Here is a 19,951-nt window from a genome sequence, read left to right as displayed (position 1 = left end):
ATTTGTTTTATAAATATTTCATGTGCAGGGATAGAAGTAAGACTCCTAATGCAGATGAACCATTCCACTGTGTGTTATTAATTCAAACCCTTGAACAGAAGAGGCCTAATGAAGCACAGAATGGCTGAAACCCCTCTGCAGTTCAGACAGACAGAGGGTCATGTAGGTGGCAGTGCTCAGTTACCAGGTTCTGACTGAGAAGCTCGTAGTCAAAGATTTCCATCTCGTATTGTTCTGCCAGCTCCTTGCATAGAGAGATTGCGTCTTCCCACATCTACCGGAACACAAAGCAAAGGCAGTCAAGTGGCCCCTATACTAATACCCATTTCAGACATTTTATTGCCAAGCTTATTAACTATCCATGCACAGATTACTTATGAAAAGACTCCTGAAGGCTAATTGTGGGGAAGTGACATGCAGAAATCAGTCATAAGGAGTCTTTTCAGAAGCACGTTTGCTGGAATATTTGTCAGGCATAGCTGATAACAAATAAAAAATGACATAAGGGTTGCCACTATTAGTTACTACAGAATAGTGTTATAACACTTGATATGTTCTTTCTCCTTGTGTTGTCTGCAATATTGCTTCTACGTGGCTTTCTGCAGTTAAAAACGAATATGATAACTCTCTCAGAATGTTATCAGTTTAGAACTTACAAGATTCATTTACATATTAAGGTTTGTTTGAAACCTCCGATCTTGCCAATAAATAAGACACAGGGCAAAAATGGAAGTACTTTAAAAAAGAAAAAAGCATTCTAATGAAGCTCTCTATATGACAAATGTTGACCTAAGTCTTTGGAAAAGCCTGCATTCAAACCATTCTACAATCTTTTGAATTGGCAGCAACTGCCAGTTTAATTTATTTTTATAACACAGGATGTACTAGCTCCAGTTGAAGGCAATCTTTTTACCTGACCTGATGCTTGCAATGCTGTATTTTAAGTGGGAATGTTTGATTGTATGTTTGGTAATCCCTCCCCAGAGATGTTGTTCTGATGTGATGACTCCCCCTGCCTGCTATGTCGTTACCTTGCCCTTGTCCAGATATCCGATGATGGTGCTGTACAGAGTCTCTTTGAGCTGCCGCTGGGTCTGAGAGCTGTGGAAATCACTGGGCATCACTTGGGGCAAGCACTGGTCATCTGACCACTGGGGGAGACAAACACACACAGAGCAGAGTCGATCACAGGCTGCTCTCCTGCACCAACTCCCTGAATGCTCTTTCTTCCTTACAGTCCACCAGCCCCCCATTTCTTCTCCCTTAGTATCTCTTCCTGTTCCTGGCCCAGCCCAACTCCTGGTCCTCACCCCTCCATCACCTATTATCCCCCTGTCCTTCTCTACTTACCGCTCACCACGTTTATAGCACTTCTCCCAGACTCTTCCTCTCCCCTCTTCCATTCCCCAGTCCTCAAGCCCCTCTCCCAGTACCTCTCGCCTCTTCACTCCAGTTCTCCAAGTTCCCCATAGCCCCTCTCTCAGTGCCTCTCTCTATCCCCCTCTGAGATTCCCCCAGTCCAAATCCCTTTAGTACCTCTCCCAGCTTAAAATCCACCTAGTGCCACCAAACCCCTTAAAGTCCCTAACCCCTCTGTGAGTCCCTTCAGTTCCCCCAGCCCTATCAGCCTCTCTCTCCTTTCTTGTCCCTCCTCCCAGCCCCAGAACTCCTCTGCCAGTCCCAGCACCTTGAGCAGGCGCGTGTGCAGCTGCAATGCGTAGGCAGCCTCAGTGTAGTTCTCACAGTCCAGGTGTAGGTCCCGCAGCTTATACAGGTACCTGAGGAAAAGGATCACAAGATTCTGCTTCAGATAAAACTTTTACTGATGAGCAGTTCAGACTATTATAGCACTGACACATATTTTTTTACTACAAATGTTAATACCAGGAGCGGGTATCAGTTGTATTCTCATATGAATACAAGGTGGTTCAAGATGACTTGAAAACCAGGTCATTTTTTATTGCAATTGATTTACACAGGGATTTCTGTTCATTTATCCTTGCAGGTATTCTTAAACATCTTCTCTTACCAACTGGGGATTGGGTATCTTTTAAGGGAATATTATGTTTTCACGCTTCACATAATGAATGTACAGTAATGTAACTGTCACCTCCTCTCGATCTTTCCTCGCTCTCTCTCATTGAGTTACTCTACTCTCTCTGTTGACAATAGAAGAGTCTTTAGTCTGTCTCTTTATCTCAGCAATGTCAGATGATCGGCATGGTTTTAGCAGCTTTTAAAATACATTCCAGATGAGAATGAAATCCCCAGCTAGATTATGCACAAAAAATGTGTGAAGGGACACTGTACCCTGACATGAATGCATTAAGAAACACAGTTTACAGAGATTTCATTGGAATATTCTGTATAATATAAATGTAAAACACTAAGCTGAAAGGACAGGGAAGGCTAACTGTTCTGAGTTAGGTTAAGCTAAGCAGCAGAAAATGTCATTTGGCGACATACAACAAACAACTGTTTCAAGAATGGAGCAAACACTCTTAATGTTATAATACTGAAAAGACACAACTCAGAAATCTTAATTGAGCTCTTTCTAGTTGCTTCTAATTACTTTTATATCAGAGACAATTAATCTGGGCAAATATGGTCTATTTAAAGTTTTTAAAAAGCTACTGAGGGCTTTTGGATGATGTCAAAAAACGCAATGGTTCTTTCTTGACATGCAGGTGAATGGAGCTACATACAGTACTATACATTCTACAACACTAACATTATAGAGTTGGAACATTACATTATCTAAGTGTCAGTATTCATAAGAAATAATGTACACCCAACCAAACATAAAAATGCAGTAATTCCATCAAGGACGTTTAGTGACATATAAGGAACTACACCCTTATATGTAGGGTGAAATTTATTAGTTATATTTAGTTGTAGACAATTTAATGGTACATTTGTAGTACATTTTTTAGTGTATTTTTTCATCTTGTTCAAAATTTTAAATCAGTTTTGGTTTGTACACCAAAGTTGGTGAAGATGGTTGTGTAAATTAACTACAGAAGGCAGGTGCGGTTTTCTTATCTTAAAGTTGTTGCACGACAACTGCAAATGCAAAGGCTGTTAAGTCCTGTAGTCTATACAGATGCAGATAATAATAATACAAATAATGATTCAAACAATAACAAAAATGAAAAAGGATGTTCCTACCTGATGTACATGCCTTCCCGGTTAATGTCCTTGTAAAAATTCTGAAAAACAGAGATAGATAGTTAAGTTGTCATAAGCAGTGGCCACGTGAGAATGTGTGTGAGTCTGTGTGATTTTGTGTGTTTTTGTCAGTGTCTGTCAGCGTGTGTGAGTCTGTGTGTCAATGTGTGTGTGTGTGTGTTTTGGTCAGTGTCCACCAGCGTGTGTGTGTCTGTGTCTGTCAGCGTGTGTGATTTTGAGTGTAAGTGTGTGTGTGTGTGTGTGTGTGTCTTTGTCAGTGTCTGTCAGTGTGTGTGAGTTTGAGTGTCAGTGTGTGTGTAGCAGGGTGGGAGTTGGGGGTTAACTCACCAGCAGGTTGACAGTACAGCTCATGCGATTGTTTCTGCTCTCGTCACTCATCACCGCTCGGTAGTCCAGCAGTCTCTCCAGCAGCCCCTTCACCAGAACAACAAACTGCTGCACCAGGCTGGCCAGGGGGGGTGACTTTGTGGCACACTCCAGCAGACTGGGAGAGAGGAGAGGGGCTTTATAGAACCAAAATCCAGCAGCAACAAAGACCTCTTTACAACCTCTTTCGTTAGCGTTTTAAAATTAGACGTCCTACATTTTGGCAATGAATGCATTAAAAAGAATGGCCCACAATGTTGTGCTCTACAAAATGTTTCTCTGATAACTTGTGATCTGAATGAATATCATTTTTCTTCTCTGACTGAAGTGGCAGGAAGACCATTTCTCATCTGGCACCTCAAAGGAGCTAATTTGGCAGTCAGATGACGCTTTAAAAAAAAAATGGCACACCTAATTGATTGCAGCAGCAGAAGTGGGTCACACGTCAGCTTACCATTTATAAAACACAATTTTAATGACAAATTGCTAATGGAAAACTTCCATGCCATTAAAGCATCATAAAGGAACCAAAATCCTTCTTACAGTGCTTTATTACATATTGTATAACCTTGTATCGCCATTGCCTGTCATTGGCAACCTTTATAAGTGATGCTTTATTAATTATTTGTAATCAATGCACTAACTGATGGGATACTCGGGTTTGAGAAACCTGGAGAAGGTAAGCTGGTAAGGCAGACAGTGAGAGATTTGCCCACTTAGCCAGGGCAGTGATATCGGTCCTCCTTACATGGACTGGAAGAGCTGCATGTACTCCTCGTCTCCACCGCCTCCCTCCACCTCGTGATCCAGCTTCAGGATAATCTCGTTCTCAAACTGAAACGGCAGCATCGCGCTCATCATAAACACAAAGAAACTATCGGTGTACAGTAAGAGTGGAAAGATGCAGGGTACACGTTTATTAACTGTGACCAATACCACAGGAGGATTACTGTGGATTCCTGTTTGACAGCAGCAGAAGAGCCTGGACACACGTGCTTGTTAAACTAGCATTACTCTGGCTACAAAAATCTTTAAAAAAATCTCAAAAAAGGACTTAAAACCTTGATTATACTATATTATTATTATTATTATTATTATTATTATTATTATTATTATTATTATTATTATTAATATTAATATTAATATTAATATTAATATTAATATTATTATTATGTTATGCATTTATTTATTTTTTTACAGATTGTTATTTTTTCCTTAATTTTGATTTATTATTTCATATTACACATGTATAAAATTGATCTTGTTCTCAAATTGACACAACAATGTAGAATAATGTTCATGGCTATTGTCTTGTTTCCAATGATTGTTTTGTCATGTTGTGTATGGCACGAGTAACTGGAGCTAACAAAATAGTTCCTTGAATGTTCTTTGCCATGAACACTCACTAGCTACAAGGTCTCAAATGAGTTTTGAAAGAAAAACATGTTGTAGAAAGCATGTAGTTCCATTTTAAAACATTGTACAACTCTATAAGTTATAAGAGATGTAATCTCATACAGTCCGGACTGTGTGAAATGACATCTCTTAGACAATAAGAGACACCATACACATGACATATGTTAACTTATCATAAATCAGTAAAACATAACTTTTATCCCCTGCACAGGTATATACTTCACTGTGATTGGTTGATTTCTGATCTGTGATTTCTAATAGTTTAAAGACATTTCTGTTTGCAATCCATGCGTTTAGAATGTTTTGCACTTCCTGAATCGTTTTAGCTACAATTACTTTAATGCATGAAACTGCCATTATTATTATTATTATTATTATTATTATTATTATTATTATTATTATTATCTATGATGTGATAGTTTTTGTGTCATGCACTTAAGGCCACTGGGGGCTAAAACTGAGACCAACAAACATGTCTAATGTTCTGATGTTGACATTCCATGACATCATGCAATCAGACATAAAAAACCCATCAAACAAAAACATGAATCTGATTAATCTAATTTTATTAAAGCAGCTTTTGCCTCTGGGGCTAGTTGGAACATGTTGTGCTATCTCATTACATTAGGTCACCGTCCTCCCTCAGGTTTCTTATAACGCTGCTGCATGCTGCCCTTTCTGAAATGATCTCAGTATTGACTACATGACTGTAAATGATGGCGTGACTCAGTATCCAGTAACTGTTTGCTGTGCTCTGATGACAGGAGAATCACAACAACACATGCCTTTCAATTCTAGATTGCCTTCTTGAAGCCTGTGCTCCAGTGATACCATGAGTGTTTTAAACAATCATGTTTTACCACAACAAAATCCAAAACATTGAAGTTTTAGAGAACGATCAGAAAATTTGGAGTCAGCTGCTTTCTGAGATGGTATTCGTTAACCCCACAGTGCAGAGGCAGGGCAGTACAATAAAGTGCACAGCATTACCTTCCTGAAGCCCCCGGACTTGTCGTGCTCACACTTCATCATATCAAAGAAGATGGGGATGGTGGCCTTGCGCAGCTCCACCTCAGGAATGAGAGTCATCTCCAGGATCGGGCCCACCATCCCTGGGATGAAACAGATCTTGTGCTGGCCTGGAAACCCAGATAGTCAGTCAGACAGACACTTCATTGTGGGCTTGTTTCCTCAGACTAACTCCCTAGCTTCTCATGTCATTCAACTGTGGAGGCTTGGGTTTAACTCTGGCTCAGGTGAAAGGAGTTTGGTGGTCTCAACCTAGACTCCAGAGGACATTTGTATGCATCACAAGACAGCTATGCAATTAGACACAATTCAGCTCTGAGACTGTAATTCAGCATTGAGTTGCAGTCTCAGAGCTGTGAAAGGAAGCTCTAATGGTGCCTGCACTATATCAAACTGTAGACAATGCCATTATCCCTCATCTTTCATCAGCACTACATTCTCTGAGCCGTAAACAAATACACATAATTTGCTATGTAATCGGCAACATTTTACATTGCTGAAAAAGAAAAAAAACATACCCAGCTGGTACCACATGTCACGGATTGCAAATCCAATCAGCCTCCTCATGTCCCCATACCTGTGTTGAGAGACAGGTTTATTTTTCGATGGATTTAAACTATTAAGAGCAAGCAACCACTGTGTGTCGCTGGTACTGTGTGCTGTGTATAGTGTGTACAAACACAGCCTCAGTAAACTGCAAGCCACAATTGCTACACTAACTTACATCTTTAAATATTCAAGAATAATAGAAAATTGTACAAGTGAGCAACTTACTTGGCCTGGATCTTGTTACGCTTGGTGGATGAGAAGTGCTGCAGCTGCAAGGAATCCTGGGTAATGAAGGCCACAGCCAGATGGAAATAGTTGTTCCAGAGCTGTGAGGAGAGACAAATGTGTCAAAAAAAACAAACACAGGGTTTGCATACAATTCACTGTGCAGGAAAGATTGGGGCCTTTTCTGTTGCCGAACTGTCTGTTATCACAGCTGTGAGAAATAGATACATACAGATCAAGACAATACTGTGCAGGGGAGTATTTAGAATACAATTTTGAACTCCAAGGAATTCTGGTAAACTATCACCTCTCAATAAAAGCAATATTACGAATACACTTGTCAATGTTGTACTTGCAGTTTAAAACGTGCTCCTTACTGACAGAACCTAAAAAGTGTTAATAAAGTATTTATAAATATTTCTCACCTGCACCTCGAAGTTCATGTTCTCCAGGAATTTCTGGTTCATGGTTTTTGCAAAGGTGTTGATGGCTCGCAGGAACACTCTGGATAGGGTGGGAGTGGTAGAAGAATTAATAGTTATTATTTGATGCTATTAGTTAGTTACTTCTTTGTACCTGGCTTCTAAGGCAGAGATATTAGGGTCTAAAGTTTGTGTTTATCATGGGGTCCGGGATGCAATATTACTATAGGGTCACTACAGTCTCCCCCCTCTCACTCTCTCCCTCCTCCTCACTTGTTCTGTAGCATGATCATGGTCATCCAGTCAGGGGGGTAGACATGCTTCCCGATGAGATCCTTAAACAGGAGGAAGGTCTCCATCAGGAAATCCTGCAAGAAAAGACCACAGACACACATTCATCAGTCTGTTTGCCCGCTTGTTAAATGACTTTCTGTCAGCCTGCCTGAAAACTTGTCTGTCTGCCTGTCTACCTGTTGTCTATCTGCCTGTAAAACTGCCTGTCTCCTTGTTGTCTGTCTGCCTGCCTGCCAATCTGTCTATTTCCTGAAGAATTCTTATAAACGTTTACTTCAGTACCCCATGGTAATCCATGGCAAATAAGTAAAACATGGGCTAAACTCAGTTGGACATGTAATTAAACAGTAACTTCACTGAAATTACACAGCTACAGTGTATGATGAATAATTCTTTAATGCTATCCTCTCATCTGTCTCTATTGCTCTTCTTCTCATTCCTGTTCTCCCTTGTTAGAGGTAAACATGGCTCCTGTCACGAGGTGAGCAGCACACTGTATAAATGATGACTTATTTATGGGAGCTGTAGCACATTCGTTCTGTTGCCAAACACAAGCAAGTCCCCTTCCCTATGATATGAAGAGCTTCCTAACAGAGGGGGGCTGTCCCTGTGCTGATACCCCCAGGCACCCCATTCATTTTAAAGCAATTACAGTTCAGGTAGTGCAATAAATGGTGCAATAAATTCTGTTTAACCACTTTGGGTGTGCCGTTAAATAGCACAGTTCCAGACTCCAGTAAACTGCAGTCTAACTATGTTCCTTGACTATCTGTTGAATCCACTTATAGATGCTGGTAGACGGGGCATGTTTAGCTGTTACAAATCTCATATCAGAAATCAACCAATCACTGTGAGGAGGGGTCATTATACATTTTGACCTCTAGATGGGGATATTTATTGTATTTTATGGTTCAGTTGGTTCAGTTCTGTTTCCTGTAGAGAGTGAGAGTAGTGAATTTAAAAGAGGAAGTAAATTCAGGCTCTAGGACTGATAAATCATAATCCGCTGTAATCCTCCTATAATATTGGCCATCTGTTAATAAACGTGCTCAATACTTGAAGCTGAAAATCTCCTGCCTCTTTCCACACCTAAGGTACTATACAGTCATATTTTTCTATTCCTGTGGGATCAGACATTATGCTTGTGGATTATGGAAATCGATAAAAACAATATGCCATGCCACTTAATGACTTGCCCTGACCCACTGATCTCTAATTTGCATTGCATTAGTGTGACATACCACATGCACTGTTCTATTCAAAGGGTCACCACTGGTACATTGCCATTGGCTGTGAGTGAACACTGAGAAGCGGCACTCTATTAACCCCATATTAGAGTGCACTGGACTGCACTGTACTAAACGGTGGTGCTCCACTATCACCAAACTATACTGCACAGTATCAAGGTAGAGATAGGGTTACCATATAACACCATGTACACTAGGACAGTTTGGGACAGTTCAGGCTTTTCAACTTACCTTTAACAACAGGACTACACTTACCAGAATGCATTGGGGTGTGAGTTGAAAAGCCTGAACTGTTGCAAACAACCCTAGTGTACATGGAGTCATATTGTAACCCTAGCTATAGTGCACTGTACTGTTGAGAGCTGTTATACTCTATTAGGGATTATAAGTGTTACCCCTATTAAAATAATATAAAAACCATTGTATTTTAACTAAATAATTTCATGCCTGTTCTTCCATTTTTCCCTAGAAAAATGAATATGGTGACCTGATATATGAAGTGACAACAGTAGTGACACTCATTAAATATCGTGTTTTTTTTTTTAATTCACAAAATTTGTAGTCAATTTTAAGGAATGCTTTTTGAAGAGTGTTTATAACCATTCTCTAAGGTTCAACATTGCTCTGGAAAATGAGAAGAAACTTTTAAACCGTTCTGAAACAGATGAAAAAGATATCATGAATGGCAAACTTGATTAAATTAATCACAATGGGTTATAAAAAAACAAACCACAACAGTCCTTAATGTTTTAGGCAGTGTATCATATTATACTACCCTGTACCTTGTGTACTCAGTCATTTAATGACCTTTACTAACACCATATTATGTTGCGCTGTACCGTAGAACAGTGGTACTCTATTAACACCTCATTGTCTAGCCCTCGAGTGAGCACTGGACCGCTTGGCTTTAGCGTCTCCACTCACCATGAGCTCGGAGCTGCGTTGGAAGGTCTCGATGTAGAAGGAGTAGTGCTGGTCATCCATCTGGCTCAGGATGGCTGTCATGCACGCCACAAATCGACTCTATCACAGAGAGAGACAAACAGTTATCAAACTGCACTTCCATGTGTGAATCCATCCAGGGATCTCCAAACCACAGCATAGTACAACCAGCACTGTGCAGTGTAGCTAGTTTAACTTGTTTCCTTTTGATGTAGAAGCTACATTGCAGGTACTATTTTAAAACTAAATTCAAAATGGTTGTATTTTGTCGTTGGACATCCTCCGATCCCACTAAGAACCACCCAATCATCTTTTTTACTCTCAGGTGTAGACGAGCTACCACCCCCTGGAGGACAAATCCCAGACTTGCAGGTGCTCTGTTTCCACGTTAAGTGATTTTCCCTACTCTTGCTCTACCCTGCCAGAAGGCCCATGAAGGACACATTCCCCACCTCCATCGAGGAGTGATGAGTGCTCCAGGCTGCAAGTGATGTCTCGGCAGGTATTAGAGGATTGATGCGGGGTCAGGAGATGGGCACTGTGATGAATGGTATACAATTAGGATATACATATATAGGGCCATAGCCAGTCATGAAAAATGACAGAGGCACAAGAGTACTTGCATACATAAAGTTTTGTGTGATATTAATTATAAAATCACATTCAGCAGTAAAATTAGCTTAAGCAGGTTGACAAGACGGAGACAGTTTAGCTGCGTAAGCACATCATAACCAATGAGGGATGCAGCTCGAGCTTTTCGGCTGACCAGTTGATTTGATAGGCTGTTTGGCTGTGTTCTGCTTTATACTCATGAATATGCAAACTGCAGCCCTATAAACTTGACACAACCCTCAACTCAACTACCAGCGTCAATCACGCACTGTCTGAAATAAGCCTTTAAGTATCCCACTTACTTCAAATGCAAAAAAGGATGAAATGCATTTTTATTTGTAGCAAAGCAACGTGTAAAAGGGCCTAAATAAAAAATTATCAGTATGATTTTAACCGAGGCACATGCCACAGGTGCCTCATAGCTGTGTATCAAGATTTGTCATTTATATCCTTTATATAACTACCTGCATGAATTTCAATCTTCAGTCAGTAATCAGTGATATAGAAACAACAGGCACTCATGTGTGAAAATGTTAGACCACTTTGTGCTTTAATTAGGTATCTTAAACAATTTCTAAAATGTCTCATGCATTTTATCATTTTTCATTAATTGCATGTGTGGCCTATTAAAGTCATCAATTCATTTAGACAATCACTAATTTCAGTAATCAGTTTAAGAATGTATATATATTCAAAGTGTTTTTTGCAGTTGTTAACTAGACCCAAACATCTACTGGTAACAGAGTTATGAACTCTTAAACAGCAATTTGTTTCTCATGGTTCTCTTTCCAGAATAAAAGTTATTTCAACACTGCTCTAATGTATTACATATGCAAATGTTGTTTTCTGAGGCTGGTTTATTAACAAAGATACAGAGCCTGAGGCTGGTACAAAGTATTGTAGCATATGTTTGTTGTCTATTATACAACCTAAGAACATAATAACATAAGAAAGGAGGCCATTTGGCCCATCTTGCTGGTTTGGTTGTTAGTAGCTTATTGATCCCAGAATCTCATCAAGCAGCTTCTTGAAGGATCCCAGGGTGTCAGCTTCAACAACATTACTGGAGAGTTGGTTCCAGACCCTCACAATTCTGTGTAAAAAAAAGTGCCTCCTATTTTCTGTTCTGAATGCCCCTTTATCTAATTACCCCTGGTCCTTGTTTCTTTTTTCAGGTCGAAAAAGTCCCCTGGGTCGACATTGTTAATACCTTTTAGAATTTTGAATGCTTGAATCAAATCACTGCATAGTCTTCTTTGTTCAAGACTGAATAGATTCAATTATTTTAGCCTGCATACGACATGCCTTCTAAACCCAGGTAATTCTGGTCGCTCTTCTTTGCACTTTTTCTAGAGCAGCAATATCCTTTTTGTAACGAGGTGACCAGAATTGAACACAATATTCTAGATGAGGTCTTACTAATGCATTGTAAAGTTTTAACTTATTTAATTCTTGTTTTACCTTATCACACCATGCAAAGCTGGCCATCCCATATATGAGTATACATTATGCAACCTGGAAATACTGGGATGTATATTTTGTGACAGTTTTGTATTCCAAAAAATATCTAAACGCTGCCCAGTTAAAATGCATGCTTGAAAGGCACTGTATATAAATATATTACGGTACCACTCCTCCCGCCCCCCTTTGTCTGTCTCTGCGTCAGTCCTGCTTGATGGATGTGTCTGTCTTGCCAACCTGAGTGCCCCCCTCCCCCTCACCCATGTTCACAGCTGGTTGCTCCTGCCTGCTTCCTTGCCTGGTGGTCTCTAGCATCCTGTATCCCTGATAGAGCCACAAATCCAACCTCATTACTCTCCTGTAGTGTATATGCTGTGTGCCAAAGTAGTGTCCACAAGTTCATTCCAAGGACAACTGAAAACATTGTAGGATGTTTTAGGGTTGCTCAGCAGTATGCACAAAATGATGAATTCCTTAGTAAGGCAGGCCAGTGAAATGAATTAGCTATAAAGTTATACACCCCTGTCAGGTTGATTGATTTTACTTAACTTGTCATGTCAAGCACAACTGTGTGCAGCAGAATTAAAATGCTACGTAAAATGTGTTTGATTGTCAATGCACCCAGCAACATTATTTTTTTTTAATGCATGGCACTCTGTTTTTACAGACTCCATCAGCTTATAAATTCCTAGGTATACTATTTAGTTTGGTTTGCTGCAATGCACCGTTTAAGGGGTTTTGACATTGAGAAACAGGCACGTTGACAGTTTAACATAACCAGGAGCTTAATTAGAGTTTCTCTATCTAGGCTAAGTTAAAATTAATATTGAGTTTCCCTCACAGTAACATCCATCAATGCCAACTGCAGGTCAGTCTAAAAATGACAAAAATGGAAATAAAGTATACAGAAATGTGGTTGACATTCAGGGTGTGGCTTTAGGTGTAAGGAAACCCATTATATAAGGCTTAGAGCTCTTAACTTCCAGAAATCTGACCTCATTAAACAGGAAACGGGATGCGACATTTTGTCAAAAGTGACTGGCAACTAACAGGGGAAGATGACGGCTGCAGAGGATTGCGACATCTATATAACCTAAAAAGTGAATGCAGGTAGTGAGCACACTAGCAGTGTGCAGGGTTAGTGCAGCGGGAATACCCCTTTCCTAATAAAGTGTCCACAGAACACTACACCGGGGCATGCACAGAAATGTAAGGGGAAATCTAATTTGATGTCAGTTTTAAGAAATAATACTAAAATACATAAACTAGGGCTATCAGGATCATCCAAAAAACAAATTAAGGTACCATGACCCATGTTCACCATATGACCATGTAAAAAATGTTGAGATATGAAAGAACGGACAAGATAGCTACAGATGTCCTTAGCTAGTTTCAACACAACTGGATAAGTGCTTCTCTAGATATCTGTAAAACTGTAAAGTGTGTTCTACTGTACAGAGGGACAGACAGACAGACAAGATGCCTCAGCATATATCCCCCAGATTCTGACACTGATATAAGAATATCATTAGCCAGTTTTTTGGATTGTGCACTATAACTACATATTTATCCTCAGTAGGTAATATAATGCATTTAATGTATATATGCATTATATTATTAGTTAGGCATTACATTAATACTATCCCAGCCAAATACATGTGCAGACTGTGGTTGGGACATAACTGATTAATTAACAATAACAATACCATCCCAGCCACAGGTGTATAAAAGGAGCAGTCTCTCCACTTGTGAGGTTGACGAACCCAGGGCAACGAGCAGGGCAAAGCGCAGTGCAACCAAAAAGGAAAGTCTACATGTGCCCTTTATATCTCTCTGGACTGAAAGCAGGTAACTACCTCCAGAACATCCAGAGACGATTGCCTGCCAGTCTAGCATCTACAGCTGTACCTGTTAACAATTATTCCAATTGTTTATACACTTGTTCTACCTGGTCTCTAGTGTACATACTTGTAAAATATTTAAAGAGACATGCACAAGAGTAACCTGCCTTCTTTTGCCTCTGCCTGCTATTTTACAGCCATTAAAGGCTGCACCACAATGCTGCCCATTCACAGAGGTACTCTCATCTGTTCTATCCTGAGGAATTCTTTTTCAACAAAAAATACCCTCAGACAATGCAGCAAATTGAGTAATTTAATCAGCTTAACTAACAGTGGCAGAAATATCAACGCTGCCAGTAATGAGCAGCTCAAAGCACAGAACAGCCCGACTGAACAGAAAAAAAAACACCATTGAAGACATAGATATGTTCAATAACTTTAAACACTCAATAATACACTGTTAGGTTAAACAAAGACATCAGCTGAAACTTTGATCAATTTGACTTACTTGAGTTTCGTCTTGTTTGACCTTCGATTTAAAGATCGTATCAAGTGAGAAGTCAACAAGACATACCAATCAGGTGTTCAGCTTATTTCCAATACATGTCTGACTTTGGAAATGTGAGTAGTCAAGACCCAATGAAGCTTTGTGGTCCAGTGGTTAAAGGAAAAGGGCTTGTAACCAGGTGGTCCCCGTAATTGTAAGTGACTGGAGCTGATGCATAGTTCACACACCCTAGTCTCTGTAAGTCACCTTGGATAAAGACATCTGCTAAATAAACAAATAATAATAATAAAAAATAATGAGAAACTATCATCATCTATGGTTGGTAAGAAATTAAAAATAAAATAAATATGAAATAAACATGTCTACTGTTGGCAGAATTTAAAGTTGTAGGCACTATATGAGGTACCCTGGTGCTAGAGCCAAATTAGCACGCTTGAGTTTGATGTGCTGGATAGCTAATATGCTTTGTAAGGGGTCTATTAACTTTGACACCAAGAACTTCCATCAAACATATAGCATTGTGGAGTTCATGAGAATGGAAAAGTCAAATGCCAACAGGATTCTGGCCAATCGTTTTTGCATTCTAAATCGGAAATCAGAAAACCAGAAAACGACTTGTTTTTTCTTTTTCGGTTTTTCATAAAAACAAAAATCGACCTGTTTTTCATTTTCCAATTTCTGATTTTAAAGTACAAAAACTGATTCGCTTGTTTTCCATTTTTCATATTGTTTTTTGTAACAAAGTATTCGAAATGGAATAATCTGTAATACAAAACTAAAAGACCATTTAAAAAGAAAAAAAAAAAAAAAAAAAAGTACTGATGCGTGCTCTACTCGTATCGAATGTGTCTTGTTGTTATAACAGCAGTGTGGCGTAGTGGTTACGGCTCTGGACTCTTGTCCGCAGGGTCGTGGGTTCAATCCCAGGTGGGGGACACTGCTCCTGCTGTACCCTTGAGCAAGGTACTTTACCTACGTTGCTCCAGTAACAACCCAGCTGTATAAATGGTTAATTTTATGTAAAATGATGTGATATCTTGTACCAATTGTAAGTTGCCCTAGATAAGAGCGTCTGATAAGAAATAAATAATAATGACGTTTTCTGCAGTGAAACAAATTGGGTACCCGTGAAAGGGAAGCTCTAAACATAAGTGAGCGCCCTGGACAAATGTGCTGTGATAATATAACCCACTTAACTTTATAAAGTTAATTTATAAAGCCGGATATAAATATTAAGAACCGTAGGCTACCTGGATTGTCTCCCTTTATGTGAAGGCGTATTATTTTTAGTATTATTATAATGCACTGTACCTGAGTGATACAAGGATGATTATTATATTAACTTGTAATACAGTACTTTGTAACAACTGCTAAATTAATTAATTAATGTTGGTAAACAGACAGAACACTTCCACGACAATAAGCACAGGCGCATCGTCATAACAGCGGGACACAGAGAGTTGTCCGTGTCTGACCTTTTTTTTTTAAGTTCTTGAAGGAGCTACATAATTTTTAAGATATTAAATGCTGTGGAGTGTTTTCATGCTGCAGGGTTGGGTTCTTTTGTAACAGAATGTGGAGAAGGGTGGGGTGAATTCTGTTTACAGTTTCGCACTGTATCAGTTCCGTCTTTTGTAAGAGCTGCAAACCGCAGGGAGAGAGGACATGTTAGCATCTTACAGAGCTTCATAGGATCACTAAAGAGGGCTGGCACGCTTGGTTTAATAGGTCTGTCCCTCTTCCGATACGTTAGTATATCTATCATATTTTCTGCGAAGTATTGTCTCTCCAGATATCTGCTTGAATAAAGACTACCTTCTTTATCACCGACTCTTGGAGATTGATTTCATTTTCCGTCCCTGCAGTCTGTTATTTAGTTTTGCATTAGATTATTCCATTTCGAATACTTCGTTACAAAAAGCAATATGAAAAATGGGAAAACAAGTCTGAATCAGTTTTTGTATTTTAAACTCAGAAGTTGGAAAATGAAAAACGGGTCCATTTTTGTTTTTATGAAAAACCGAAATAGAAAAACGAGTCGTTTTCTGGTTTTCCGATTTCCGACTCAGAATGCAAAAACTATTGGCCGGAATGTACACGGACCACAGATACCCTACGTCACTTGTGAAAAAATAAGGGCAGGTTATTTTTTAAGACCTTGATTATTAAATGTTGAAGTTATACTGAGATGATAAACAATTCCATTATTAAAAAAAAAAAAAAAAAAAAAAGTATGGTTCTCCTTACGTGAAACTTTATTATAGTTATAATTGATATGCAGATTGTTCCACTCGAGTAACGCTAAAATAAAATATATAATACATCAACACTACAATCTGACAGTCAATTACAGATCAAATTACAAATTCAATACACAGTACTCTGAGAGACAGCAAATTCAGGATAGAGAACTTGGTGCTAGTGATCTGGGAGCTAGCAAATTCAATACAGTGTAGGAAAGTTAACAGTGTGAAATTCAATAGAGACCTAAATGCTAGGGATCTGAGAGGATCCATTCCTGGGATATTAATCTTTAGTTGCTGTGTGATCTTTCTGTTTAAATGTCAGCATTTCCACAGTTATGCACTGATGACAGATTAGTAGAGATTCTAATATTAGTTGGCAGTTTAAGGAATAACTGAGACTGACTACACATATACTTAAGCAATAAACTACAGGGCAAATATACTGCCCTCAGGGTGGAAATGACATTTTAATTTTTTTAAAATTAAAAACCAGGACCTTAAAACAAGGAAACACCAAAGCGCAAGCCATATAATAGCTAAACTATATACACACTAACATGTGTATATATATATATATATATATATATATATATATATATATATATATATATATATATATATATATATTCTGACTCTGTGGTTGTCCCCAGCTGTGTGTGGTCTAGTGTTTGTTAATCAGACCTCATTCTTGGTCTCATTCAAGAGTGTCTCTGTCAAGCTGCTGCCAGGTGGCTATCTCGCCTACCCCTCACCTCAGTCTGAGGCTGTGTGCTTTAAACCTGTACTATACAAAGTCTGGGGTCACAGACATCGACGTCTCACCAAACAACGAGAAGCAATAAAATTATCTCTGAGCACGGTAATAAATCTCTCACTCCAGTCCTCCTGCCAGCTCCTGCTTTATAATGTTGAACAAATTATCTTTCAGGCAAAAAATACATACATACATACATGCATACATACATACATGAACAAATTAAAAAATAAATCTATTGATAAAGCTATAACCCACAATCATATGAATCAACTCATATCGCGTTTCATTGGCTCTGCCTTATTTGTTGTGAAATTCTGTCATAAGCCTTGCTTAACACAAGACTTGCAATGGTATTGTAGGGGATGAGGAAGTGTACTCCTGTCTCAGTAAGATGAGGATTCTTCAACCCTAACTGAATTTGACGCATTTTGACTCATGAAACGATGTTAATTGTACCAAAGTGGCACTGGCCTACCCCCTCCAGGTGTTCCACTCTTGGAACGCACATTTTCAAAAACCTAGAAAAGTATAGTAAAATGACTGTACGGTGACATCAAAATTCTAGTACAAGAATGTTCCATTCCGGGTGCCAAAAGCAATTTGGAGAAAAATGACAACTCAATTTGAAGCAACAGAACCCCAAAACAACCAGAACGACTGCAGACACCATAAAACAGCAAGAGAAATATAAAAAGGTAATTCTAATAAGCTACTTACTCTGACCTAGCTAAATTCCCCCATGACTGACGATCTCACAAACAAGTCTTTGATTCCCCAGCTCCTGTAGAACAGAGTTAAGGAATCACTAACATATAGATGCCTGAGTGGATTCATCCTAATACGAGTGTCTCTCAGATACCCAGTACTGAGTTATTTATACTGTACTGAATTTGCTAGCTCTCAGATCCCCAGTTCTGAGTTCTCTATACTTTAACTGAATTTGCCAACTCTCAGATCCCCGGTATTGAGTTCTCTATACTGAACTGAATTAATGTGACTGACATAGAAATATCTGCTAAAATATCTTGAAAACAGAACTGCCATTGAGCCGTGGGAGAGGTCTGTTCACAGGATGGGCATGCAGACAATGTGTTCTGACAGCTCCCCATGGGAGACTTCCCTTTGTGAGAGGAGACTACTCAAAAACAATCATTCAGTCAGCTAAAGATTATTATTATTATTATTATTATTATTATTATTATTATTATTATTATTATTATTATTATTATTATTATTAGTATTTATTTATTTATTTTTAATTGAAAAACATATTTACAGGCATACAACAGAGTATATGTGCACAATAGCAGTTGCACTGAAAGAAAATACAACTGCCCTAGAGCTACAATAGTCCACATGTCTGTTTTCCCTGGTTTCTTTCTAGGAAAATAAAACAAACAAATTCTTGTTTATTGTTATCTTTGTTGAGATCAAAGTATTCTTACTTCAACAAAATGAAAACCACAGTGCTGTAAATGCATGGCTCTTTATTAACTGGGACGTCAACTGCAAGCTACATACTGTATGCTAAGTAAATAAGTATCAGCTGTAGAGCTATGGCCACAGTTGAAAAATGTGACATTTCGAAGTGTAACATGAAATGCTGTACTACTATTATGGCTTCTGTTAGACGTTTGCAATATCCTTTTGTAGTTTCTTTGATTACACAATGTTAAATAAAATATCTAAATTATGTTCAAATAGTTTTTTTAATTATCTCACAATCCTAGGCCTCACCATTCTTCACTCACATAATACTCGCAGGATTTTAATTCTTCATGACAAACTGTTCTATAATTGGGTGTGCATGCACCTGGAAGGAATAGAGACGTTCACTACAAGGATAGCTTAATTGGCTTCTGTGAGCGTTCACCTAAGAATGTCTGTAATTGAAACATTTGTGACCTGGAATAGCTTGCAATGTTTTGCAGTACAGCAGCCTCATATATGTGTGGCATAAAAAAAGGGAATTTCTTATGAAGTGTCTCTGTCTTGAAAGGAGCCAGGTAACAGAGCCTGAAGGACAAGAAGCTCAAACTCCCTGGGCGTTCGCTGTTTGGAAAATCAGAACAACCCAATCCACAAATCTTAAACAGAACTGTAATATTAGGAAATATTTTTCCCCCATTATATGTGTTCTTAAAGGGTACTCAAGGACCTTTTTATTTTATTGTATTCCCATGTGTTGCTACAACTGTTTACGTAAGGTGTGTATATTGTTTTAATTTTTTAATTTTTTATTTTTTATTTTATTTTTTTTACATTTTGACCACTTTTTAAACTTTTAAATTGCATTCCCTGCCTCAAGATGGCTTCACATGTACATTTCCCATCATCCTCCTGCTCACATATGTAACTGGGATGGATTTACCAGTGAGCAGGAGGATGATGGGAGATGTAGTTCTAAGAGGTCCATGCAGGTACATGTGAAGCCATCTTCGAGGCAGGGAATGCAATTTAAAAGTTTAAAAAAGTGGTCAAATGTAAAAAAAAAAACAAAAAAAAAAACCTATTAAAACAATACACACACCTTACGTAAACAGTAGCATCTAATGGGAACATGTAACACAATAAAATAAAAAGGTCCTTATGTATCCTTTAATAATGTATTACTGTTTTTGGCATGTTTAATAAAGGTACCAAACCTACTGGGCAGTCTGGGCAATCCTCTGCAAGTGGAACTTCTGTAATGTGTAAATATGACCACTGGGGGCACAGTGAGTTTGTTTGATATTTCCCATTGAAATGAAATGTTCACACTCCAAGAGTTTTACTGGCCAAATTTAATGTAATCCTTCAACAGAGGCTTAAAAAAAAACATTCCATATAAATGAAACTTTGTGAATA

General features: G+C 38.6%; 1 protein-coding gene across 2 annotated transcripts in view; it reads right to left on the bottom strand.

The window, feature by feature from the left end:
- LOC117413226 (dedicator of cytokinesis protein 2-like) overlaps positions 1-19,951 on the bottom strand; it is an 83,814-nt gene that overhangs the window by 6,771 nt on the left and 57,092 nt on the right. For both annotated transcript variants that reach the window (XM_058996831.1, XM_058996832.1), the window contains exons 27-38: positions 9,662-9,760; positions 7,470-7,564; positions 7,200-7,278; positions 6,775-6,875; positions 6,519-6,577; positions 5,962-6,110; positions 4,304-4,389; positions 3,517-3,673; positions 3,169-3,209; positions 1,688-1,778; positions 1,032-1,151; positions 185-274 (exon numbers count right to left, since the gene is read on the bottom strand). In XM_058996831.1, the coding sequence (XP_058852814.1) occupies positions 185-274; positions 1,032-1,151; positions 1,688-1,778; positions 3,169-3,209; positions 3,517-3,673; positions 4,304-4,389; positions 5,962-6,110; positions 6,519-6,577; positions 6,775-6,875; positions 7,200-7,278; positions 7,470-7,564; positions 9,662-9,760 (1,167 nt within the window). The remainder of the gene's footprint in view (positions 1-184; positions 275-1,031; positions 1,152-1,687; positions 1,779-3,168; positions 3,210-3,516; positions 3,674-4,303; positions 4,390-5,961; positions 6,111-6,518; positions 6,578-6,774; positions 6,876-7,199; positions 7,279-7,469; positions 7,565-9,661; positions 9,761-19,951) is intronic.

This window comes from Acipenser ruthenus, chromosome 23, assembly GCF_902713425.1.
Source record: "Acipenser ruthenus chromosome 23, fAciRut3.2 maternal haplotype, whole genome shotgun sequence".
Classification (NCBI taxonomy): Eukaryota; Metazoa; Chordata; class Actinopteri; order Acipenseriformes; family Acipenseridae; genus Acipenser; species Acipenser ruthenus.
This window is presented reverse-complemented; position numbering and strand designations above follow the sequence as displayed.